Genomic DNA, 26011 nt, shown 5'->3' with positions numbered 1-26011 from the left:
CAAATATATGCCATATATTGCAAATAAAATATTGGAAAATGATACTTATATTGCAGAATGCCAAAATCCATTCTGAAGGACAAGAAGAAAATGTGAAGGAATGAAAGAGTCTATTATTCACCATGCCAATAAAATATTACTCTGTGTGTTTAGTCATTTGTTCAACCTTCATGACCACCTAGATTTCATAATGAAAGCAACTTTTTCTTTTGCCAAACTTTTTTTTTATTTGCACGCTCGCTTCAGTTTTGGGGTTCCCAGAGGATGTCATCCATATAATCAAATCAACATGGCCTCAATACTAATCAAACAATGAGCTATCAATGCTCATTTTAACACATTATCATGAATACAAAATATATTCATTTAGGCATGTGACACTTTGTAGATAGTTCTTCTCAATAAATAATTGGTGTACATCTTGTTACCCAGATGTTGGCCAATTAAAACTATTTACATCCATACATGTTTTAATTTTACATTTGTACAATCTTGTCATGTAGCATTGACTCATTCAGAGGTGTCCAGTAGAGATCTGGCCCTTCCTGAATATGTGTCAAACAAAGTTTTACATCCAAATAGCCCAGATAATCCTCAAAAAACACATCAAGTTATATCCCTGTATTGCTGTAGTCCAAGGCACTTTGAAGTGGTGTATGCATATTTTCCTATATCTAGTACAAGTACAAGTAAGTGTATAAGCGTAACAGTAATGTATAGAGGTACAGTAACTGTATATTGTACAATGTAGACATTAGATCAAACCTATACAGACCATAGAAAATACAACTTTACAGTGGTGTAAATGCAGAGCGAATTTGATGCTTTTGTAGTAGAAAGGCTTTCATCTGTACACTTGTATACAATTTTGTTTTGTTTTGCAAGAGAAAAAAGAAAGCTATTTTGATGCTGTTTGCTGATGACAAAGAGAGTTGGTGCTACACCACACACAGCATAATCCTCCTTCTGATATTTCTGCTTGAGTGCCCTTAAAATTAAGGCAATGTAGAAAAGTAACAAACAAATGTTGAGTCTTTGAGTTCCTGTTTCTTCAGTCTGTAACATGGATTGCAATTATCAGTGTGCAAGCAAGCAAAATCGAACCTCTCTTGGCTGTGTGAGTTGTTCGTTTCCCAAGTACAGTCAAACACCCAAATAACCACATCTATAAGCCAGCCATCTGGCCATAACAACCGCTTTTTCTCGGTTCTGATTTTTTCCCCATAGACGTAAGCTTTGTTACTTGCTGACATGAATTAAACCGCTTCATATTCAAACCAGCGGCGGATATTGGGATGATACCTAGCAAGAAATGTTGCTGGAATCGGCCAGTATGCCATTGATTTCAACGACAGCATGGCGGTCTTTGCACAATGTAAAATGGCATAGACTGGGTCACTTTTATTTGGGTCAATGTTGCAGTCTACAGTCTACACATGGGTGGAAATTTTGCTGCAGTATTTTTTTTCTCCTTCTTTGACTAAGAAGACATAATAAGTGACCTTCCTGGACAATTTTGACCGTACGTGTACCACAAATCTGAAGCTGGAATAAAGTGGTTCACAGTTTAAACTGCGCATGTGCAGTGTGCTGTATTGTGGGTATTTTTATCAATGATGAAGGCCCCTGAGACATAAACAAAACACAGTCATCTAGACATGGTCCAGACAAAAGACTTTTACAACTTGGGACTGTCACCCCTGACCTCACACACCTGCAGTTCAAACCATTTATCAGAAATGCTCCCCTATACAACTTGATACACCGAGGACTCGAAGATGCCCTTTCTGAAGAACGGCGCAAAGTCACAGAGGGTTCGCTTGGAGAAGGGCTTGTCTTTCCGTGGGTAGAGTGGACTGGCTTTGTTCCGGAGGCACACAGCAATGAAGTTGTTCAGGTATGCCTGGGAGAGAGAACAGAACTCTTGATTTGATTTCTTCTTTTTACATTTCTTCTTCCTCTTCTTCTTCTTCTGTTCCAAACACTAACCTCTCATGACCTGGCCAATTGCCTCTTTTGTTGACATCTGTCACCATAGTAACTGGTGTTGGGTTACATACAATGTTGCAATTTCATAGTAGGCTTTTAGGCTCCTGTAACCATATACATGTACATGCATGTGAATGTATTTGAGTAAGAATTAACAGAGCAGACCATATCCAAAGGTAAACATGATGCATTTGCTTTGCTAGTTGAAATTGCAACAGCGCAATTATACTCAGGACACAGGCAGCTGTTGCTGGTGTTGTGTCCCACACATAGAAACAAAATTAATACAGGACAGGAAATACTTATTTCCACTTGAGTTAAGTGGGAAAAGTTGTATGAAGTGCCTTTCCCAAGGGCACAAGATTGGTAGCATGTCAGGACTCGAACCCGTGACCTCTTGGTTCCGAGTCCAGTACTCTGCTGTTGCACCACATAACCACACACATAACAGAGCTCTGAGTACATCTGGGCTGGACTTGTTTAGAACACAGTGCATGTGAATTGCACCAAACAACATTAAAGGAAAAGAACATAACATTTACAGTATTGTATTTGACCATCTTTTACCATGTTGGTATTTACCTACCTCTAATTGCACCCTTCTCTCTTCTGCCAGTTTCTGAGATTTGTTGCCAAAAAGCTTCTTTGGAGGGAATTCTAGAGCATTAACCTGTGGAATAAAAAGAAAGGGAAGAGTTCAGAATGCGAACATGACACTACTGCTACTTCACATGACATTGTCAATTGTACTTCTTCAACCTAAACAGACACAACTGTTACAGTTACAGTGGACAATGTTTAATGTTCTATTTTAACGCCTAGACTAGAGGAAAAAAAGCTGTATAAGTGACAAAGGATTCTCTTTTTATTTTTCACATTTCAGCTGAAATGTTCCAACAAATACAGTTTAATAAATCAATGTAATATTGAAATGCATCAGGACCAGGCCTGTCTCCTGGCCTCCATTTGCTTGTGGAGAAGAGATAGCCTGAGTACCATCCAGATTTTTGCTCCGCAATGCTCGAACAAAAAAAAAAAATCACATTTCTTTGAGCGTTGCGGAGCGAAAATCCAGATGGTACCCAGGCTAGAGAAGGGAGGACAAATAGACAATATTTCACCCAATTTACTTGTTAAAAATTTGTGAAATAACATTTCTGATGGTTTGACGCTCCATTGGCAGATGGAAAAATTTTTGGCCTTGCTACATTTTGTAGCTGTTGACCCAAAAAAAGGTTTAGGGTTGGCAGGTTTTTTATAGGGTCGGTCGGGAAACTGGAAGCACAACATTTTTTCCTAGGCCTAAGGACTGCAACCCTGTTTAGCAGCATGCGTGTCAGGTGTGACATGTGGGATTCGAACTCATAACTTCTTTGTCCAGGTCCAGATAAAGTCCACAGACAGGGTCAACAACCTCATGTATGTACACTACACACAACTGAAAATACCTCATCATGCACATACATGTACATCAGGGCTCTATAGGTGCACATGCACATGCACCCAGTATTTATAAATACACCCAGTATTTATAAATACTGGGTGCATGTGCACCTTAGTGCACCCAAATTTGGAGCTGTGCACCCTTTTTTTTGTGCACCCAAATATTTTCATAGGTTTACATATGTCAAGATGTTAAAATTTAGAGTAGTATTGAGAATATTCTTATTATTTTAAGTGTCAGAAAAATAACAAAATCTTTAGAAATGAAACATATAATAATTAGTTTTTTCTGACATTCTACCAATTTTATTTTATATGGTGCACCCCCAAAAAACTTGTGCACCCAAATTTTTAGGTTGGGTGCACCAGTGCACCTATTCCCAAAAATGAATTTTGAGTGTACAGTAAGGCATAGTAACACACCTCTGGATATTTGCCCTTCATCATGTCGTGTAGCTCCCTGAATTTGCTGTATCTCCTGAAGATGGTCCACACTTCACCCAGCACATCTGTCTGCAGGTGGCCACAAGTCACAGGCATGTTAGAATTCAACTAGAAACAGTTGTTCTATACACTACCAAAAATGACATTGTATGACGTTGTAGTCTTGTTCTATCTTCCACGCAGAAAATATTTTTCCTGTAAGTAAGTTTTTCTGCATGCAAATATTAAGCAATTTTTTCAAGTTTTTCTGCATGCAAATATTAAGCAATTTTTTCTTATCGAACTTTTTCTTACAGTAAGACTATCTTTCTTAGTCTGGTTTCTATATAGTACATTTTTTGTAAACATTGGTTAAGCCACACCAATTTAATTTCTTCGTTGGTTAATGGATTTTTCTAGAAAAATAATGGAGCGGGCGGGCAAAAAAAAATAAAATAAAAACAGGCCTAGGCATCCTGTTATGGCCCAAAATGGAACGATAGGAGCCATGAAGTCAACACACCTGGCTGGTTCAAAATTTAAACAATGAATTTTGAACTTTTAATGATACCATAGCATTGAAAGTAAGATGAAATAACTGTAACAACTAGGATGAAAAGGGACTGTTTTCAACTGTTCAGGGCAAAATATGAGCATTTTGCAGTTGATTCTGAATTTTTATTTTTATTTGCAAATCAGAAAAAAATGAAGCGGGCAAATCCGTTAACCAAGAAATTAAATTGGTGTGGCCTTACATTTGTACCTCCAGAATCTCCTTTTTACAGAAAGATTTTTTTTCTCTGCATGTTCATAATGCAGACAACCGTTCATATAACTTTATAAGTACACCTATACAAAGACAGTTCTCAATACAAGCCAAAATTCTTTTAGCCTGGAACTTATTATTCTTTTAAGATTTTTGTGCTTACCCCAAGAACACTACATTCTTATCGGGTAGAAATAGCTTCTTACTTCATCTCACACCTAGAATATCTTTCTTTTCTCAAGATAAAAATTCTTCTTACCTAGAAAAAGATTCTTCCTTTTTTTCAGATTCATGTTCTTACACAAACAGTTTTCAATATGAAAAAAGTCAATCAGTTTATTATGCTAAACTACATTTTTTTGTACAGGTGTACATGTAATAGCTACAGTAGGTATACATGTACATGTACAAGCTGTGTAAGACCAGACTGTAAGGTTTGATTGACAGTCCTTTTCTTCCTAGTTTTAAAGTTTTTCAATGTAACAATCCAACTTCGTTTCATTAAAAGTTCAAACTTTATTGTTTTAATTATAAACCAGCCTGGTACTTCATGGCTCATATCGTAACATTTCTGGCTATCATCATAAGGTGCTTGGCTTTATTTTGCCCTGTCGCTTCATATTTCTTCTGAAAAAATCTGAGAAACAACAAATCAAATTGGCGTGGCCTTAAAACAACTTGAAGCCAAACGAACCTTAACTTCAAACTCGAAGTGCTCCTCCTTCCCATACCCTCGTGAGACAAAGCGAGGTATGGTTATTTTGATGGGGTCCTTAATCTTGGTGACATCCAGGTCCACTGGTCTGTTCAGGATGGCCTGTGAAATGCAATGTACAAACTTTAAATTAGTCCTGAACTACTAAGCTCGTTAGTTTAAATGGTTAGTAGAAGTGTAATGGACCTATACCATTATTACGTCACAGTTTGTTTACCTGTTCTAAAGAACATTCTAGAACGGTCAGTTAAAGAATAAAGATCATTTCAAAGTTTTCAAAGTAAGGTATGTCTGATTTTTGCTGCGTCTAGTTGTGTTGACACAGCATTACATGCCGCATGGGTGATTTAGTTGTGACATTAGACGAAAGTAGTACTGTATTAAAAGCCTTATACTAGGCTAACGCTACTCAAACACACACCGTGCTACGCACCCCTGTACAATAGAAACGTGGATTGACCGGCAGTCATTGTGGTAAACAAACTGTGACATAATAATGTTATAGGTCCATTCAGACATCTTGTACCATGGTACATGTATGTTCACAAAAATATAGTCACAGAGTACAACGAAATTTTGTGCAAACAAGATTTCCTACTCTTATATTGCTAATCAAGACTTAGTGAAAATATTATGTCTATGACATCAACATCTATACAGTTTACATCACATATTTCAGAGGTGTGAAAAACAGAAAGGTAGTCAATCTTGGTTGGAATCATTATAAAAAAATTGTAGCATTGTTTCCGAATATTATTAAGAATCCAGCATTTTACTATTATAATATAGATGTCAACCTAAAAAATACATTTTGTATCAGCTGTCTATATACTAGTAGGAGTTCGGCAAATATTCTAATATCAAAAATATCTAATATCTTAATCCACATTCTTGTGACAAACTGGTACCTCCACCCACCATCTGTCATCATACAGCAGCTGCAAATAATCGCGGTAAGGCTATAGCTTAAACTTGTCCACTGAGACCTGATTTACACATGGGGAAAAACCTGACGGTACAAAATCTGCGTATGCATGCAAGCAAGGATCTAAAAACTGCATACGTCAAATTTTTCCTGCGTGTAAATCGGACCTACATTACAGTAACAACATACCTTGAGGGCTGTACAATCTAAACGTACGTACGTTCTTGGCATACACCCGTGCAGGAAAAATTTGACGTATGCAGTTTTCACATGCTCGCATGTGTATGCATTTTTTTGTATCGCCAGGTTTTTGCCCACATGTAAATCTGGTCTTAGTTAGGCTATGTTGATTTGATTATATGAATGACATCCTTTGGGAACTCCAAAACTGATGCGAGCGTGCGAATAAAAACAAGTTTGACAAAAAAGAGTTGCTTTCAACATGAAATCTACGTGGTCATGAAGGTTGAACAAATGACACAGAGTATGGTATGACAAATAATCTAATCTGCAAATCAATTTCCTTTAAATCACATTTTCATCTGTTTCATTTGATTTTGGTATTCTACGACATTGGTATCATTTTCCATTTTTTTTTTTTTTGCAACTTTATATATTTTCTTATTTTGCAACTGTTTTGTACAATTTACAGTATGGTTGAAAACTTTTTTGGGGGGAAACGCCCGAAAATTCATTCGCGTGTTGATGTCATCCATATAATCAAATCAACATGGCCTTATCTGAATGGAGAGGGCACTCACATCATACTTGAGTTTCAGGGTTTTGTGTCTACGGTTGTTATTCAAGCTGAAGTCGGTTGGACTCTAAGGGAACAACCGTGCAGGCATTATTAGAATGTTAGAGCATGCGACAATGGAAAAACTGCAGAATTGAAGAAACAAAAAAGTCAATAATTGTAAACATAATCTGCACAATCATAATCTGTTTTCCATGAAAAGACTAGTGAGTTACAATTATATAGAGTTTTCAGTAATATTTTCTACAAGTTTTCAAAACAAGAGATAGGGATGATACAGATGAAGCAGTCAATGCTATGGAAAGACAACACAACACTAACTACGTTGTAAACAAAAACAAAACGAGGACATTGTCAACATGTATTAGATGGTAACGGGATGAGCGACTGGATGAAGAGTCAATTCAAGAAACACTTTCTGAAAACACCTAACACATGTACAAACCCTACCTGTACGGCAGCCTGGGTGTCGTGAGAGGTTGGCCTCCCTTCTCCTGATGCCAAGCTGGGCATGGACCTGTGATGCAAGGAACAGTTTATACTGTATTAAAACTGGTGACAAAGTAAATACAGAAAGGCTGTAAGCTTACATTACCCAATGGCATATCTTTACCTCCGGGGAAGGAGATATCCTTCTTGTGTTTGTGTGGTGACAACTAAAACTCACAGTGGGTTTAAAGGATTTTTTGGGGTTTTCAATGTATTCTGTACCATTCTGTATCTGTATAGCCGGTATGATCGCCCTTTGGCAATTAACACACCAGCTTCACAGGCACGCAGCGTGGCAGCAGCTGGCTACATTACACTGAACAACTTGTTACACCTAACATTTTGGTCCCAAAAGTTAAAGGAGGTTCCTTCCTTACATGGTTGTTACAGTTTTACAGAGTACATCTATCAATGCAGTGGTTTGATTAAAGGTTTGAAATTTAACGTTTGAATTACAAACTAGCCTGGTATGTTGACTTCATGGCTCCTATCATGCCATTTGGGGCTATGATAGGATGTCTTTGGTTGCTTAATGCTTGTGCCTAGATAAGAAATGGCCAGGTACATGTAGCTGGCTTGAAGAGGTGGCCACTAGGACAGATTTGATTAGTACTTGGTTCACTCACCATTTGTTTACATTTAATTTATGATAATTATGTTTACAACTTCCCCATTACCCAAGCCTCAGGACCTTGCCCCTGTACCTGTTAGCTGGTTCATTAGGAATTGTACAGGTACATGTACATGTATATTGCCTAGTCTTGTCTGTTGTAATTTGTAATTTTTGTACGCAAACTCTTTGCAATTCAGGGAGTCTCATCCCTGCTGTAAGGTTTGCTTTTTGGTGTTACAAATAGAAAGATCATCATCAGATGTCTCGTGGCCTGTTATCACTTCTTGGGAATACAAAGCTGCCGTATTACATAGCGCTGTACACGACAAGCCAGCACATGCTGTTTTTTAGCGGAATTTATGAATCAGCACAGTACATACTGAGTTGTGGAGCTTCGGTAGCCTGGGTGCCCGGCTCCGTATTGTCGCTAACTACCCAGGCCTCGGTGGACGTGATCTTTTTTTTTTGTGAGAACAAGTGAAAATCAATGTGCGCCCAGATGTTATCCATATCAAAGATTAAGGGGGCACACCCCAGTTTATTTGGGGCCTCTTTTCGAAGCTGCACACCCTCAAATCTAGCGACCGTCTCTGGCGTGGAATAATTCGGAAGGAGAATAACTGTATATGGGACGAAAGGGTATCTCTTCAGCTACAAGACAAGCTGAGTTTGGTTTCTTCAACCTTTTAAAGTTTGGTAAAATCAACGGAAAAAACATTATTTTCACTCCAAAATTAATGCCCAAAATTGCGAATTTTCGCGTAGGATAATCCCACAAAAAAAAATTTTCCGGCAGAAATGACTGATGCTGGCAGAAAGACCCAAGCCTTGACTATACCCGAGTAAATTATAAAGAAAATTCTAGTACTGTAATTTTCTAAACAGTCCACGGCGCGAGGGGTTGCAAATCCACCCCTACGAAGCCACAGAGCGAAAACTAGGTCAAACGGGCGGATTACACTTGGCGCGCAAGGATACCCGGAAGTAAGGTTCGGAGCCAAAAGAAATTTTCACCCCAAAATCACCATTTCTTACACTCTTCAGCCATGTTAATGTTTAATGATACTTCGTGGCAGTTTAAAAGAAATGTCACCTCGAACTTGGACCCTCAAAACCCTTTCGTCACTTTTTTACAACGGACTATCACGGACCCCGGTCGCGGAAGAACTGGGGTGTGCACCGTTAAGTCAGTGTTGCCTTTATTTTAAAAAATGTAATGCAACAGCATGCATTCGATGTCCGAATCTTGTATTTGAAAGTGGCACACGCAGTTCAGGTGAAACACACTTAAATCATACTATCCATCGATTAGGGCTGCGTACCTTTTCGTAACATCAGGTACAAGTACAGGTACAGGTACAGAGGTTTAGGTCCAGGTCCGGACCTGTACCTGTACCTGAAAATTCACGCGCGTCACATGTTCTACTGAAATTCTTCAATAATGACAGAAACATGAATAAAGTGTTGACAATTTGTCCTGTATCTTTCAATATAACCATGGATTGATATAACTAGGTTTCCTATCTCACTTCTCACTAGTTCTCAGAGACGGAAACTACTTAGGTAAATCTCTTTATTTTAACGCTGGATGTTCATTTTCCTGGCAGGCCTCCTTGTGTATAGTGATCAAGTATGAAGTTTTGTTCCGGTCTCCACCGACGTTTCGTTTTTTTCGGACCGCACCGATACTATTTTTCCAGCCCTAGGAAGGATCCCATTTTGGCTAGCAGGGGTGGGGCCAAATGTGAGGGTCTACATGGGGGTATCGGACGATGGAACATTTGTAAGCTAGTGTGATACTAGTAACTAATAGCATCCCAGGCTATACTGCTCAGTTAGTATCACACGGGCTGGATCACCCATACTGAATGTTGTCAGGGCCCAGGTATGGCATAATGACGTTTACAGCTCCAACATTACCCAAAGCCTGACCTTTGCCCTGTACCTATAGCTATGAGCTCACCAGGTGCGTGTCTCATGGTCTTGCCATGTGGCTGGGTACAAAGTCCTGCACACATTGCCTCAGTCATCAAATAAACTGTGTGCAAAAGCTGTCTCAGAACCAATCAGAGCTGGTCATGTGTCGCAGATCCAGCAAAAATTGTGCAGGGACCAAAGCAGGTACATTCCATGCCTCCATTTTGAAACACTACTAGTAGCCTACTTTATGATATGATGTTAAGGCTCTGGCACGTACATTGTGCGATTGTTATACGATTGAAAACTGTCGGGGCATTCTTAGAATAGCCTTGCATGCGTCCTGTAAAATTCAGTTGACTTTTTATGGAAAAGGTTGCCTTAGATCCCTGGACTGCTTGAAAACTCTATGACATGAAAATTGTGCGACAACCTACGATGAACGTGACTCCACCATAAAGTACCACAATTCTGAGGACTGTTGTGACAACAAAGAGGAAGAAGAAATGGAGCCAGATGAAGACAAAATCAACACATCAGGTACACGTCTTGGGGAAGGCAACAGCAACAACAATGGACCTATCGTTCCTGACATGTATCGAGAGGGACCATCGCCAATAGTATGCCTCTCGAGTAAAATTGCAGAGAATACTGACAAAGGGACAACTACATGCGCAAGTACTACATGTACTGTAACAGAGACAACAGTCGAAAACTTAAGTACCAAACCTGAGTCAGAGTCTCAAAGTACAGGCACCCCAGAGGCTGCTCTTTTGGACCAGAACCCAGACCAGGTCATCATTCATGAGGACATTCAAGTGAAGAATGTACCAGCAGTGCAGGTATGTTTAAATTGATGTTATGACAAAGGCGTCGGTGGCGCAACAGTTAGAGCGTTGGACTCAGAATCGAGAGGTCCCGGGTTCGATACTCACCGTGGCCCGACGTTGTGCCCTTGGGAAAGGCACTTTACACGACTTCCCTACCATGTACGGTGGAGTGACGCCCACCAAGCCTCACAGGCTAATTGCCTTACTGGGTGCCAAAAACATCTTACGGATTTGGTGCGCCGATGTGACAGCATCAGCACATTTGCGACCAAGAGCCGTTACATTTTTTTTTTTTTTTGACAAAGTAATTCTATGACCAATGTCACAACTTTTCAATGCAAGATAAATGGTCCACAGTAAAATCCCTGGAAATATGCACTTCTTTTTATTGAAGCTTTTAGAATTAGATAAATTAATGATATTGGAGGGGACAATTGCAAGGGCAGATTAATTCAGGGCCCTGTTGTATTCAGAACCAAAAAGCTTTAACCATGCCTGATACTAACCTTAACCCATAGGGTTAAAACTAGATTAAAACAAGTAAAGTCTGAGATTTTACACCTCCAGGCTTTTTATTGTATATTTTTATAATAGTATTGTTGTTTACAGTTTGTACAACAACAATTGTTGCGCGCCACAGGACTACGGTTTTAAACATAGAATTTAATGAGACCGGACACCCCTCTGTGCGAGGGGTCACCTTCGTGGACGAGACCGACAATACCTAATACACGCCAAAGGTCGCGACCACTTTCATGCTCAAAGGGGTGTTCTGGGGACACCAAAAGGCACCATTTTCCCGAAAACACATATTATACAATAAAAACAAAAGAACGTGCATCATCTGCAGCCCAATAGCATTGCTTAAACATATACCAAGTCTCAAAAGAGTCCGTTCACCCAAACGCGAGAAACAGCTGCGAACATGAAAATCTAAATCTCTCACAAAACCCTTCCACGGAAGGATATCTCCTCCCCCGGAGGTAACTAGATACGATAGGCCCCTATCAGTCTGTATCAACTTTTTAAAAAAATTTAATAAAAATCATTTTATTATCATTAGGTGGGCAACAACAACATCATAAGCTCAGCCCCAACAGATGAGAGTCAAGATTCAGCAAGGCTTGGTGCCACAGCAAGCCTCACACAGTCTGCAAGTGCTCCAAGTCCTGGAAAAGTTCTCGTGTACCGCAATGTGCAGATAGAAAACTGCAAGTATGTGCAGATTGGGGACAACAACTGCATGAAGATAGAGAAAGTGACACCCCAAGAAGATGGTAAGCAGTATTTGATTTTTTTCAAACCTTAACTATTGTCAATGTCACCTAGCACATGGTTTCTAACTACATTTAGCAGGTGTTGTTTTTAATCATAGAATGAAATCTGTACTTTGTGTACACATGTACATGTACTTTAGACAGTATGCCTGGACTAGGTGTATTTAATTTGTTCAACAGGCGGTGGGGGAGGGTCATCAAATAAAAAATTTGACTTTGGCATAGGACAAAATGAAATGACTTGATTGTGTCATGGACTCCAGGCTAACGCCCTTTGCACATTTTGCAGAATTTCATCAAAATCTTCTGATTTTTCCCCAGCTTTTGTGAAAGCCTGCTGCGAACTTGACATTGACCCAAAGACAGCAGATGACATCAGAGAGAAGCTAAGTCGTGCGGATGTTCTCGAGCAGTTTGCTAAGAAAATGGCCGCGACATACAGCGTGACGTGCAGGATAAGAAGTGCCACAAAAGGGTGCATCTTGCTGGAGCTGGAGGTTCCTACAGAAGCAGACCGGCTCCAGCTCCTGCGCATGGCCAGAGATGGGACCTTCCAGCAGGTAGACTTCAGATTATGTGACTTTATATGTCCGTTAGGCCTTTAAATTGTTGTTTCTCGGATTCGCTCTGTGCATTTTTTAGGTTCTAAATCAGCTGCAAAATGCTCAATAAAAGACATATTTTGGCTCCAGTGGTTGAAGAAAGTCCTTTTCTTCCTAGTTCTTAAAGTTTTTTCAATGACAATGTAACAATGCAACTTTGTTTCATTAAAAGTTCAAAATCTATTGTTTTAATTATAAACCAGCCTGATATGTTCACTTCATGGCTCATATCGTAACATTTCCGGCCTTCATGGGGTGCCTTGGCCTGTTTTTTTTCTTATTTCGCCCTGTCGCTTCATATTTTTTCTGAAAAAATCTGAGAAACAACAAATTAAATTGGTGTGGCCTTAGCTTACATCACAACATTAATTTTGTGATTGGCTAATCTTCCCGGACATTTCAGGTTCTCCTGGAGACGTTCCTGCCGGAGTTCGCGGGTGAGGGGAGGGCGGTGAACATGAACCTGGCCATCGGCATCAGGAACCCTTCACAGGGTATGGTCCAGGAACTGCAGGGGGCTGTGGCTTCAAGTGGTGAGTTATGTTTCCTTATACCCCATACAACATGTTTTACAACAACGACCTGTGACTATACATGTACATTGTACATATAGCAATGTGTCTATCCTAACAGCAGCCTCTTTCACTAAAACCAAGTATAAGGCCACACCAATTTAATTTCTTGGTTAATGGATTTTTCTAGAAAAATAATGGAGCGGGCGGGCGAAAAAAAAATAAAAACAGACCTAGGCATCCTATTATGGCCCAAAATGGTACGATAGGAGCCATGAAGTCAACACACCAGGCTGGTTCAAAATTTAAACAATGAATTTTGAACTTTTAATGATACCACTGCATTGAAAGATGGAATAACTGTAACAACTAGGATGAAAAGGACTGTTTTCAACTGTTCAGGGCAAAATATGAGCATTTTGCAGTTGATTCTGAATTTTTATTTTTATTTGCAAATCAGAAAAAAATGAAGCGGGCGTATCCGTTAACCAAGAAATTAAATTGGTGTGGCCTAATCATGCATATTACATTTTGTACAATTTATAACTAAGGTAGGAAGGATTGTTTTTTTCTTCCTAATTATGATTGCTGTGCAATCTATATTATTTTCATCTGTCAGTATCAATTTATGTAATAGGTGGGAACAGCATGGCATTGTGCTACTAGTAAGTGATATTGATATTAAATAATATACATCAATTTAAGAGCATATTTATTTTATTAATTTAGTTCTAGCTCCAGCATATTATTACCATACATAAATTGTGTATTTCATCACACTAGACCACGAGGATGTAGTGGTGGTGGAAATTCCAGCAAGTCCAGATGAAGCAATGGCAGCATCTAAGCAAAACCAACCCGAGTCAACTGAAGGTGGACCTACAAAACAGCCTGATGACCAACATGTGGAAGACTTTGCCTCAGGTTCTTAGGACATTAATAAAAGTTCTTTGAGTTACCAGGAATGTGATTGATTGCAAATTTGATTGACAATACTTCTGATTAGTACTTTGCAGTAGCTACATGTAGTACACTCATAATCTGGAGACCACCGTTACATCAGTTATTAAATTTTAGAACTACAGTCAAACCTGCCAAGCAGGCCACCTGTCTATGGTGACCACTTTTTCTTGATCCCAAAAATTTTCCCCATTGACACAAGCATTCTGTCCAAGGTGACCACCTGGCCAACGTGACTGCCCTGAGTTGGGTCCGCTCAAGACCTGATACCTGCCCATGGTGACCACATCATTTTTTTCATATTGATTATAACTAATGAGAAATCATGGAGAAACCAGCCAGTTTTCCTTGACTGCTGGACGATGTTTTTGTTCGAGTTGAATTGTTTCATGTGCCACCCTCCCCACATGCATTTACAGCATTTGACATTAGAACATCTTAACTTGGAAACCATTTATGCCTCAGTCATGTTGTGAGGAGACCACCTGTCACTTTTCTTTGGCCCCCTGGGTGGCTGGCTTGGACAGGTTTGACTGTATCTTTATAAGTATGTTGAATCCAAATAATGATTTATATCAAATAAAGCTAGTGCCATGTACAGAGCTTTTCCTTGCTTGTTTCTGTGTTTGTTTGTATGTCCATAATTACATGTAGCAGGTGGGGGGATGGTTTAACTGTAGATAAGAGTGACAGGAAATATCAACACCTGATTCACTGTCACTCAAGCAACTGCATTGGACAGTTTTCAAATCTATCCTTTTACTTGAATAACTGTTTTCTTGTGTATGATACCTCTGAGTCAGTGGATGTCTAACCTTTATCAACCCTACTATAGCAGTGTGTTACCATATTTGGGCATGAGTCATCAGAATGGCATGTAGAGCAGGCAACCAATAGGAATGCAGCTTTCCTCTATTCTCTTTGCTGATTGGCTGTTCGGATCTGATTGGGTTAACTCAATTAACACCTGTACAAAGCCATGCCATATTGACAGTATGAACAGTATGAAGTGTTTTGGTAGGTATGTCAAGCTTTCCTGCTCCAGCATTGGAATGCGGGGCATAAACAATTCTTTTTATCTTAAAAATCAACAGTTTGCATTATGCAATTAAAAATCCCAACCAATAATGTAAGGGATAGCTATCCAACTGTTGTCACTTCATACTATAGTTATATCAATGCAAAGAATTGTTTTCCCTTGTATTTCTCCTTCTTTCCCTGCCATGTCGTGAAATGTGGTGAAGTCATGCTGAATTTGCTCTAAAGCAAATGTCGGCCTTTCTAGAGTGACTCTGACAGAAGTACAATGGGCATTATCTGCATATATATATAAATCAATAAACAAGGCATATACAAGAAACTCTTAATATTTCACAGTGGTATGAGTTCTAGAAATTCTTGTTTTGTATTAATGTAGGTCACAAGAATCTTTCAGCTGAGGAACTACCAGAGGTTACTTCCAGCAAACCTGCCCTCTGCACAAATGATGTAGATGTACCAACGATGTCCAAAAAACTCCTGCCAGAGGCTGAAGATGGGGAGGGTGAGATTACAGTCTCTGTTGAAGGTATATTTCATTTTTACCGTCACTGCTTTGTAATGTAACATATAAAATTATAATAAATTAAAATGTATTAGGTATAATTGAGTATCTTAAGTATTGATGTGACTATAAATTATAATCTCCTTAGGTTGAACTTTACGACACGAAGCAGAAATAATTGATAAACGCTCTTTCACTAGATGGTAGTGCAATGCAGCTTAAAGTTTGCTACTGCTCACTTTTCAAGCCAACAATACGGGTCAAACACACTCTTTTTTGACAAGTGTGCTGTGTAACAGACATTTCATCTCCCTCATATGTGAAGGGGCTGACTTAAAGTCACAAATTAAAGAAAAAGGAGATGCAATCCCTCAGTTATACCATGCCTGTGCCTCTGCCCTTATCATAATGCATCAAAAGGCTGCATACATGTAAAGAAAATTCTTTAATCTGTTCCCCCCCCCCAAGGCTATGGAGAGACAGTGCCACTTGGAGCAGCTGCAGCAGCAGATTTTCCACCAGAAGATTTTGACGACAAGTTCCTGACTTGCGACATCTGCCAAAACATCTTTGACGACCCCCGAATCCTGCCGTGCCACCACACCTTTTGCGCCAGGTGTCTCAAACGATGGTGCAAGGGTAAAAGCCAGTTCACCTGTCCTACTTGTCGGTATCAGGTGACACTACAAGAAACAGGTGTCAGTAGTCTTCCTCTGGATTTCTACAAGAAGAACTTACTGGACTTTAGGGCCTCAAAATCAAAAGAGATCAAAGAAGCTCACTCCCAGTGTCAGATGTGTGAATCCGAGGCAAGGATTGCAGGCTTGTGTAGGAACTGCAATTATTTCCTTTGTAAAAACTGCTTAACAGCACACAGCAAAGCCCCTGCACTGAAGAACCACAATATCACCCTACTCAACGCCCCTACAGAGTACTGCTCTCAGCATACTGACCAACGCCTGACGTTCTACTGCCGACCTTGTGAGAAACTAGTGTGCCACAACTGCATCAAAACCGAGCACCAACCTGGACCGGAACATGACCCACAGGAAGTCAGTAAGGTGGCACAGGCGTGCAGGGACGAACTGCAGACATTAGTAGGGAAAACACAGAACAAACTGAAGGCAACAGATTACCTTCTCAGAATCGAAGCGACCAGCATCAGAACTAACAGTGAACTACAGAAGAAGAAGATCCAGGAACATTTCGCACAGCTGAGAGCTCAACTGGACAGGGAAGAGAAGGACTTGACTTCCAGACTGAAGGAGATGGAAGAGGAACAACAAACATCACTTTCAGAAAAAAGAAAGGATTTTGAAGAGACTTCAAAACCTACTGAAGAGAGACTCAAGTTCTGTAGAGAAATGCTTGCTGGAAGCAGTGACGTGGAAGTTCTCACACTCAGGGAGCAGCTAGAGTACAACCTAAACCACTTAAAAACACAAGAGATATCACTCACAGACTTGCCAGTCAATCAAGAGATAACGTTTACAACTCCACAAGCTATGAACACACTTCCTGGTAATATGTATAGTCCAGGGATTGTAGAACAGGAGCCCCTACGTCTAAGTCCAGGGATCCTTGAAAGCCGCAATACAAGCATTAAAGTTACAGAGCTCCCTGTAGAATGCCTGCCAACTAACTTCATTGTCAATATGGCTGATAGTTTCCCATCCGTGTTTCATAATGAGGAAACAGTAATGCAACTCACAGTCATCCAAGGGGAGCCAGATACCAAAATGATGTTAACAGTCAGTCAGCTTGAAGAGAAACGACGTATTATTTTAGACACTACCAGAATCAGTGAGGGGGTGTTTGAGGCAGTCTGGAGACCACAAACATCAGGGAAGCATCAGGTGGGGATCGGTATAGGCTCAAGAAATACAACACAGTGGCCAAGAATCGTAGAGTCCAGTATCACTTTTGATGTTTTCAGTAACAACCCTGTACTGAAATTTGGGCAGAAAGGAAGCCAGCAGGGGCAGTTTGACACTCCTATAGGTGTAGCAGTCAGTGGAGACAGGCTGTATGTGGCTGATTATGAAAACAATCGTGTTCAGGTGTTTGATCTGGTGGGGAACTTTTGCTTTTTACTTCCAACATCTACGAAACCTGGATCAGTTGCAGTTCAGTCTGATGGCACCATAGTGGTCAGATGTGGGACAGAATCAGTGATGAGGTTTTCACCATCAGGAGAACTGAAGAACGAATTTCCTCTGCGTGAACATTGCACAAAACCCTATGGCTTGGCAGTACAGAGGAATGGGAGGGTTGTGGTAGCTGACAATGTCAAACACTGTGTCTTTCTGTTTGAGGCAAATGGGACAATGGTGAAACAGGTGGGAGGGCAGGGGAAGAGGAGAAAGTTTGACACACCAGGTTTTGTCTGTGTGGATAAAGAAGATAATATCATTGTGTCAGATAAACTCAACCACCGTGTTCAGGTGTTTGACAGGAATCTGGACTTCAGACACAAGTTTGGTCAGAAGGGCAGACAGCCACATGACATGTTTGGCCCAATGGGGGTGACAGCTGACAGCAGAGGGAACATAGTTCTGGCAAACATTGGAGAGAAATCTGATGTAGGTGGTGTAGAACATGGCAAGAAGCTTCAGGTGTTCCGCCCAGACGGCACCTGGGTGTCCACCATTAGCAGTGATGGGGACAAACTGAAGGTTCCCTGTGGGGTGGCTGTGACAGAGGATGGACATGTGTTTGTAGCTGATGCTAAGGACCACTGTATCAGGAAGTACAGATACATGTAAAGGGACAAAAGTTTTCCCTTTCAAGTGCCTTCAAGTCTTTAATCTACTCCTTATTTGGTAGGTGGGGTATCTTTGAAACCTCCCTTTGTAATATAACAAAATTAATGCTTATTTGGGAGAATTCAAAATTGACAGTTCAGACTTTCTTCCTTTGGTGTTTCTTTTGTATACTGTAACAGTAACTGTAATGGTTATACCATATTTGACCATATTTGATTGTAATATCCAAGACAGCATTTGCTTTGTGGCACTGAGTCAAAAAAAAAACTCATAGCAATTGTAAACCCAAATAAGATACATGTACCAGCATGTTAATCAGTATTTCTTCACTGCATGAGATTAAAATGGAAAGATTTGTGATATTTTCAATCTGTATACACACTACTGTGATTGAAGTGTTTAGAATTGTGCAGTCTAAAAAATAAATGAGGGTTGGAGACTTGGAATCTGAACAGTTTGGCTTTGTTATACGAACAGTAGAGTTGTAAGGCTACATTTTATGTACTATGTATTCTGTAGGACTGTACTCTGACATCTACATGTACCGGCCACAGAAAATCAGCCCAAGTGCTATACAATGTACAATGTACCATGTACATCCTTTTTGTATACCAGGGCTCCCCTGTTCACTAACCAAAAAATGTGTGCATGAGTGCCCTGAAAAGTGAAAAGTGAAACCTGCCCAAGAGGGCCACCCAGGGGACTGAAGTAAAGACTGGTCTTCTTGGACAGGTGAACAGGTGGTCTTCTTGTGCCTATATATAGATAAGAAATGGCCATGTGGCTGGCTTGAAGAGGTGGCCATTAGGTTTACATGTAACTACATGTACCAGTATATAGTATAGCGTAGCTTAGAACATACATGTAGAGGTGTAATTATAGTTCTTAGTAGTTCTATTCAACATTCTGCCAGACATAGTACCCATTGAACCTATATGTAGAATCTTGATTATACTCATATCAGGTAGTAATCTAATTATCTGCCACACATTGTAGCTGTTACAATTGTTATGCAATAAACTTTGACTTGACTTGACTAGTACTAAGTCTTAGTTCATCCATCAATTTGTTTGTCATTGCCAGTGGTATAATGATGTTTACAGGCTTCCCCATTATTGCCATGCCTGGACTTCGCCCCTGTACCTGTACCTATGAGCTGGTGCATGTCACGTAGTCATGAAAAACTTATTTGTCAGTGATGTTCATAGGTTTAGATTATGATTAATTGAAAATGCATGAGACCATATGGTCTGAGGACAGTCCGTGTATGACTGCAGTTAGACCATGTAATGTCCTAATCGAGGGATATCCTTAACCAAAGCTAAGTAGTACTACTCACTTTCACCTGAGTGAAATGAGGAAAGTCATATTAAGTGCCTTTCCCAAGGGCAAGATCAGTAACAAGGTAGAATTCGAACCCAAGACCTCTTGGTCTGTAGCCAAACACATATAGCGCTACCACACACAATCCCATTAGGCCACACCAATTTAATTTGTTGGTTCTCGGATTTTTTCCGAAAAAAAAATTTAGCGACAGGGCGACAAAAAATAAAACCAAGTCTAGGTAGGCATCCTATTATAGCTCCAAATGCTACGATACGAGCCATGAAGTCAACACAAAAGGCTGGGTTAATGTTTAAACAATAAACTAACTAGAAAAATAACTAGGAAGAAAAGGACTTTCCTCAACTGTTGGGGACAAAATATGAGCATACTTGAGTTGATTTGGCACCAAATTTTTTTTTTGCAAATCAGAAAAAAATGAAGAGGCAAATCCGAGAGCCAACAAATTAAACTGGTGTGGCCTAATCCCTGCGAGGTGACCTACCTGGCCTGGTACTTCATCTTCATCTTCCTCATCTCCCTCTCCATCTCCCTCCTCTGCTGCTGCAGCTCCAGCTTGTGCTTCTCGTCCCGTTCCGCTAGGCGGCGCTCCTGCTCCAGCCGCACCTCCTGCACCCTGCGCTCAACCTCCTCCTCCACAAGGGACTCCAGGCTGGGCACAACACAAGCCAGATCTGTTTAAACTTCAAACTTTTCATCCAACACAATAAAATTCTCTCACCTAGAGCTTTCGACCAGTCACTCTGATCTCCCTCAGCAGACTGACCGAGTGAGGCTTGCCGACAATGGGCAAAGATGTCTGTTGCCATGCCAAATACGTGGATGGCAGATAAATATAAAGAGAGGAGACAATACACAAAAGTGCTGATTTAATGCTTCGTCTTTTACTTTGATGCAGTGATGTATTTTATTTCTTTTATATGTGATAGTGGCTGTGTATATGTGATGTTCCCATTTAATCAAAACCATTTGTGCAATGATTGATTATTATTAATCATGCTAAAAACTTTTATTTTTCAAAGTTGTTTCAGTGAGAAATGGATGTAGTTGGCAGTAAACTTAGCCCTATATAGGTATCATTTCTTGTTTAACAAGGTTTATGATGTGAAAATTTCAAAATGAGTGAATCCACTAATTACAAAGCAGGTTAAAAAGATACGCCAAAAAGCAGTTACTCAAGCAACTGGATATGATTTTGGAAACGGTCAGACTTTTCAGCTAGTACAACAGTTACTGTATTTACTAGCTTTCGTCAGTGACTGAGAGACCAGAGGAGAAATGCAGGTTTATAAGCACAAACTATAATTGATTGATATGCAAAAAAAGAGTTAAGGCCACACCAATTTAATTTCTTGGTTAACGGATTTTTCTAGAAAAATAATGGAGCGGGCGGGCGAAAAAAATAAAAATAAAAACAGGCCTAGGCATCCTATTATGGCCCAAAATGGTACGATAGGAGCCATGAAGTCAACACACCAGGCTGGTTCAAAATTTAAACAATGAATTTTGAACTTTTAATGATACCATTGCATTGAAAGATGGAATAACTGTAACAACTAGGATGAAAATGACTGTTTTCAACTGTAAGTGCAAAATATTTTGCAGTTGATTCTGAATTTTTATTTTTATTTACAAATCAGAAAAAAATGAAGCGGGCGAATCCGTTAACCAAGAAATTAAATTGGTGTGGCCTGTGGTTTAAAAAAAAGAGTTAGAAGGGGACAGTTCTCACGGGTTTCTCACGGCTTCAGCGTACTTCTCTTGGTCCTCCAGTTCCTTCAACTTGACCTTCTCCATCTCAATCCTGTCCAGTTCCAGCTGACGCTCCTCTTCAAACTTGTGCTGTTTCTCCAGGAGCTCCTGCTTGGCCATCTTGTACTGTTCCTCTATGACTTGGAGTTCCTGTCATGGCAAATGACTTATCAATAGACCCATTCGACTTTCACGGATCACATAAACTGTTTATGTCGCAGGGGAGACATTTCGAATGGAATGCCATTCTAGAACACGGAAATCGAACGCGGCGTGTGCTCGCGGCAGATCACTATTACAAAAGGTAGGTGTCTATTTTCTCGGTAATATCACCGGAAATGACAGGAAAAGCCGGCACCAACATTGTATGGTGGCATTCCAGCCAGTTAAGTTGATTTGTTCTGACACCTGATTTCAAGGTGCTTTTAGCTATTTGGACCACCCGACGTCGCATAAATGATTGCCTGTGACGTAAGCAGTTTATACGATCCGTGAAAGGTGAATGCCCCCCACCCCATGTGATGTAAGCAGTTCAAAATCGCGCCCCCCCCCCCATGACATAAGCAGTTTATGCGATCCACAAAAGTCGAATGGGTCTAATGTCCACAAAAGTATTTTGAAAGAGGTGAATTTTTCTTAGAAGTTTCCAAAAGTTATCCAAGTTTTCCACACCTGACCAATCAACAAAGAACTATCTTCTTGCTTAAAGTCATGCTTAAGTCATAATCCAACCCCACTTCATCTTCCACTGCATGGAGAAATATAATTCATAAAAGTATTAAGTAATAATAAAATCAATAAATAGTAAATTTACTAGCATAGTTGTCATTTGGCTCTTCTTTTATATTCTTGATTCATTTCTATTCTCTCTTAAGGTACATGTAAATGTACATGTATACACAAGCTATGACTATGAGGAGTTCCTTCTTTTTGGTGCCACCAATAAATAGCTAGAACCAGTCTACTATACAAAACGAACAACCGTTTTCGGACAGTCACATTGCATTTTTGCCTCATATACGTCAGTAAGCTATCCGATGATTCGACTTTTATACTACTTAAAAACATAAATAGAAAATTGACTTGAAATTCTAGTTTTACTGCCCTGAAATGACTTTGGGTGCCTTTAAGTCTGAATCCCCCAAGCAAAGTGATCTCAAACCAATTTCCCACTGGTCATAACAGAGAAGACAGACGTTATTTACAGTATTTACAGGTTCATTTGACCAGGAAATTCCCCTAGCTCTTTTCTACGAGCACAATGAACAGTGAACCATGGTTTAATGTCCGATCCTAAGGTCTACAGCGCTTTCCATTAGCATGCATTTCAGGTGAGCGGCAACAGCCGGGATTCGAACTCCCAACCTCTTAGTCCAGAGGCAGGGTTGCTATCCACTGGACTACGCTAGCTACATGGTTAACAAGCCTTATGACAGGTGTAAGCTTTACCTTGACCCTCTCCTCTAGCTGTTGTTTCTCCGCCATGTGCTGTCTCCTCTCCATCAGTAACTCCTGTTGTTCTGTCCTGTCTGAGGAGGCATCGATCTCCCTCACCACCACCGGACTCTCTGTACCAGACACTGGGCTGGACGTGCCTGATCTCGGACTGTCTTTTCCTGTTCAAGAAATGAACTAGTATGAAATGTGACATTGACCCCAGGACTCATTACTCAGTGTACAGAGACTTTGTTTTCAGTGTGTCTGTTTGTGTTTTGCCTGTGCTTCCATAATTTTATTTCCGCATGTTAGGTACCTCAGTGCCTCAGTGTACACTATCTAAACCCGTGTACCTGTGCCTAAAATTTGTTATAATGGTAGTTACATGTATCACACCTGTTATTTTCCTGCTATGTGCATGTGGCTTTATAGGCGCCAATCCATGGACAGAATCGGTGAGAAATTTAACAATGTACATGCACAATTTATTGTAATTGTGTTAGAGGAAAATTCCTGCAGGTGACTTTTAGCATGGTACATGTACATGTGTACATATACATAGAATACTACACAGTGAATTCCGTATCACCCGAGGTTCTTCCTGATGTACCCCCAACCACGGCCAAATATTTCTCAATTATTTAATATACAATGTAGTCGTACCCACGTGAGAAAATAAACATTTCAATGTGAAATGTGCCAAAATTCCTAAACTAAAAATCAATTTTCAATTTCAACGTCCAGTGGTCGAAATACTTTTTTTCAGTGCTCTGCAATATTGCAGAAGAGTCAAAATTTTGTTCTGCAATTTGGAAATACTTTCTGCAAATACACAAGCCTCCATACTACAACCTTCACAAACCATTAATGTCTTTTTTACATCATTACACATGTATAGCTTTGTAAATCTGTAGCATTACTGGAATTCTTTTAAGTTTAATCTATGACTCTTTTTAATTTCAGACTTTATAGATCCTTCTCCACAGAAAATTTATCATTTACTGGTATATTCACGGGTCTTTCACCGCTGTCTCCCACTTAAGTGTTTGTCTTTGGGGCCAGAGAGTTCTAGTTTGCTAAATTGAAAACTATTGAATCTGGAGCCTATTTTTCCTTCTGCAAAATTGCAGATTGTATAAATTTTTCTTCTGCAATCTTGAAAATCTATCTGCAGATTGCAGACTGCAGACAGCTATTTCGAACACTGACGTCCAAATACGGAAATCAAATTTTATAATCTGTGTTATAACAGTTAGAACCCTGTGTGACATATATGTACATGTAGGTGGATATCACACCTGTTATTTCAGCCCAGAATTGACAAAAAACTAAGACCAAACCTTGCACATGAGAGCCGCTGGCAGACAGCTCCATCTCCAGTCTGCGCCGCTGCATCTCGATCTTCCCAACCTCCTCCTGGGTCTCCTGGTCCACCTGACACTGGCGCCGATTGATCTCAGCTAGGGCAACCTGGTATCCAATCAGCTTCGTTACTATCATCATCATCATGCTATAACTATAATAATTCTGCTGTTTTTAGTGTCAGTGGTTAGGTGTAATCACTGTTATGAGCATCATGATCAGTCAAATTTCATTGACAGTTCATCTACTAATGAAGCTACTGCTACATTTCCCTTGGACTCCAGCTGTAATCCAACTACAGTGTAGTGTTGGGTTACATCATGTTGCAATTTTATAGCAGGAGGGATTTAGACTCCTGTCTGACCATATATACTATATGAATGTGTTTGAGTACTAAGAATTAACAGAGCAGACCATATGCGAAAGTAAACATTATGCATTTGCTTTGCATGGCAAATGTTACCTTTTTTCTAGGTTTGAGAAGCATTTTCTTGTGGTAGCAGCACACAGTATTAATGGGCGACCCCCGGGGTCTGTGACGCGAGCATAGAAAGTAGTGCAGAGAATATTCTTGAAGGCTGGGTAGGAAGCCTGATAAGAGTGTCAGCCAGATGTAAATTGCGCTGTGTAGGAATGTATCGGGTTTGAGACTGTATGATTTGAATTGTGAAGGTTTTGCAGTTCGTGTATAAATGCGCTGAATTATGCAACTGGCTTTCCGGGTGAGTCGGCTGCAGTTCAGGTCACATCCGTAGAGGGCGATTTCAAAGTGTACGTTACGAGCAGATACGCCGACAGGATTTTTTGGTTTCTAGATATTTTGTAGTTTGTACCTTCTTCTCAAACATATTCAATTTTCGTATTTGTGAAATGCACCCTACTATAATTTTTACCGCGTCGATGTGAGTCATCTTGGGGTCCTTAACTATAGAAATCCCCATAGGGCAAAAACTGTGTTCTGCTACCTTGTTTCCACACGCCTCCCCCCTCCCCATACTGACCTCAGCGTCCTCTCTCTGCTGTTTCTCGATGATCTCCAGCTGCAGTTTCTCCTCCTGCAGTAGTTTTTTCTCCTCCTCCAGCGTGCAGACCGTGACCTTCCTCTGCCGCTCCAGCTCGTTCAGCCGCGCGTCGTCCTGCATGATCTTGGTGGTCCTCCTCTCCAGGGCCGCGCTGCTCTCCTCGATCTGCCGCTCAATCACCGACTGAGTCATCTGCAGGCCGTCTATCCTGTCTTTCTCTTTGCTCAACTCTTCTTGGAGGCTTGCCTTCTCCTCCTCGAGGACCTTTTGGTCTGCTGCGAGGATGACCTCTAGTTCTTTCTCCTGGTCGTTGAGCCACTGCTCCTGGTCCTGTAGTCTCATCCTCTCCTGCTCGATAGCCTGGGCCTCTCTCTCCACCTTTCAAGATTCAAGATTCAGATTTAATGAATATCGACTGGTATGTAACAATGAAGCGCATGAAATATGTCGAGTATTCACAACATGCACCCATTATTACAAAAAGATAGTTAGCAGAAAATCCTATATTGTACAAATATCTGCATCATTAGCGGTAAAATACAGCACAAAAACTTATCACATCCATGAG

The 26011-nt window shown here is 40.3% G+C and overlaps 2 protein-coding genes across 5 annotated transcripts in view; one reads left to right on the top strand and one right to left on the bottom strand.

Annotated features, from left to right (window-relative positions):
- Positions 1 to 750: 750 nt before the first annotated feature.
- Positions 751 to 26011, bottom strand: part of LOC109477093 (kinesin-like protein KIF16B) — a 105152-nt gene continuing 79891 nt past the window's right edge. For 2 of the 4 annotated variants that reach the window (XM_019778135.1, XM_019778138.1), the window contains 11 exons: positions 25423 to 25821; positions 24400 to 24529; positions 23072 to 23238; positions 21603 to 21772; positions 20355 to 20522; positions 7469 to 7535; positions 7023 to 7085; positions 5316 to 5438; positions 3856 to 3945; positions 2576 to 2659; positions 751 to 1903 (listed from right to left, as the gene is read on the bottom strand). In XM_019778135.1, coding sequence (XP_019633694.1) covers positions 1748 to 1903; positions 2576 to 2659; positions 3856 to 3945; positions 5316 to 5438; positions 7023 to 7085; positions 7469 to 7535; positions 20355 to 20522; positions 21603 to 21772; positions 23072 to 23238; positions 24400 to 24529; positions 25423 to 25821 — 1617 coding nt within the window. In that variant the 3' untranslated portion in view covers positions 751 to 1747. The remainder of the gene's footprint in view (positions 1904 to 2575; positions 2660 to 3855; positions 3946 to 5315; positions 5439 to 7022; positions 7086 to 7468; positions 7536 to 20354; positions 20523 to 21602; positions 21773 to 23071; positions 23239 to 24399; positions 24530 to 25422; positions 25822 to 26011) is intronic. The other 2 variants (XM_019778137.1, XM_019778139.1) reach the window with 2 other exon arrangements.
- On the top strand, positions 14127 to 18596 carry LOC109477100 (tripartite motif-containing protein 2-like). Its single transcript, XM_019778147.1, has 3 exons — positions 14127 to 14182; positions 15636 to 15785; positions 16230 to 18596. Exons 2-3 carry the CDS (start codon positions 15722 to 15724, stop codon positions 18524 to 18526), a joined length of 2361 nt encoding a protein of 786 aa, XP_019633706.1. The 5' UTR covers positions 14127 to 14182; positions 15636 to 15721; the 3' UTR covers positions 18527 to 18596.

This window comes from Branchiostoma belcheri, unplaced genomic scaffold (assembly GCF_001625305.1).
Source record: "Branchiostoma belcheri isolate BF01 breed outbred unplaced genomic scaffold, Haploidv18h27 scaffold4, whole genome shotgun sequence".
In the NCBI taxonomy this organism is placed as follows: domain Eukaryota; kingdom Metazoa; phylum Chordata; class Leptocardii; order Amphioxiformes; family Branchiostomatidae; genus Branchiostoma; species Branchiostoma belcheri.
The sequence above is the reverse complement of the archived record's forward strand: the minus strand, read 5'-3'. Positions and strand labels throughout refer to the sequence as shown.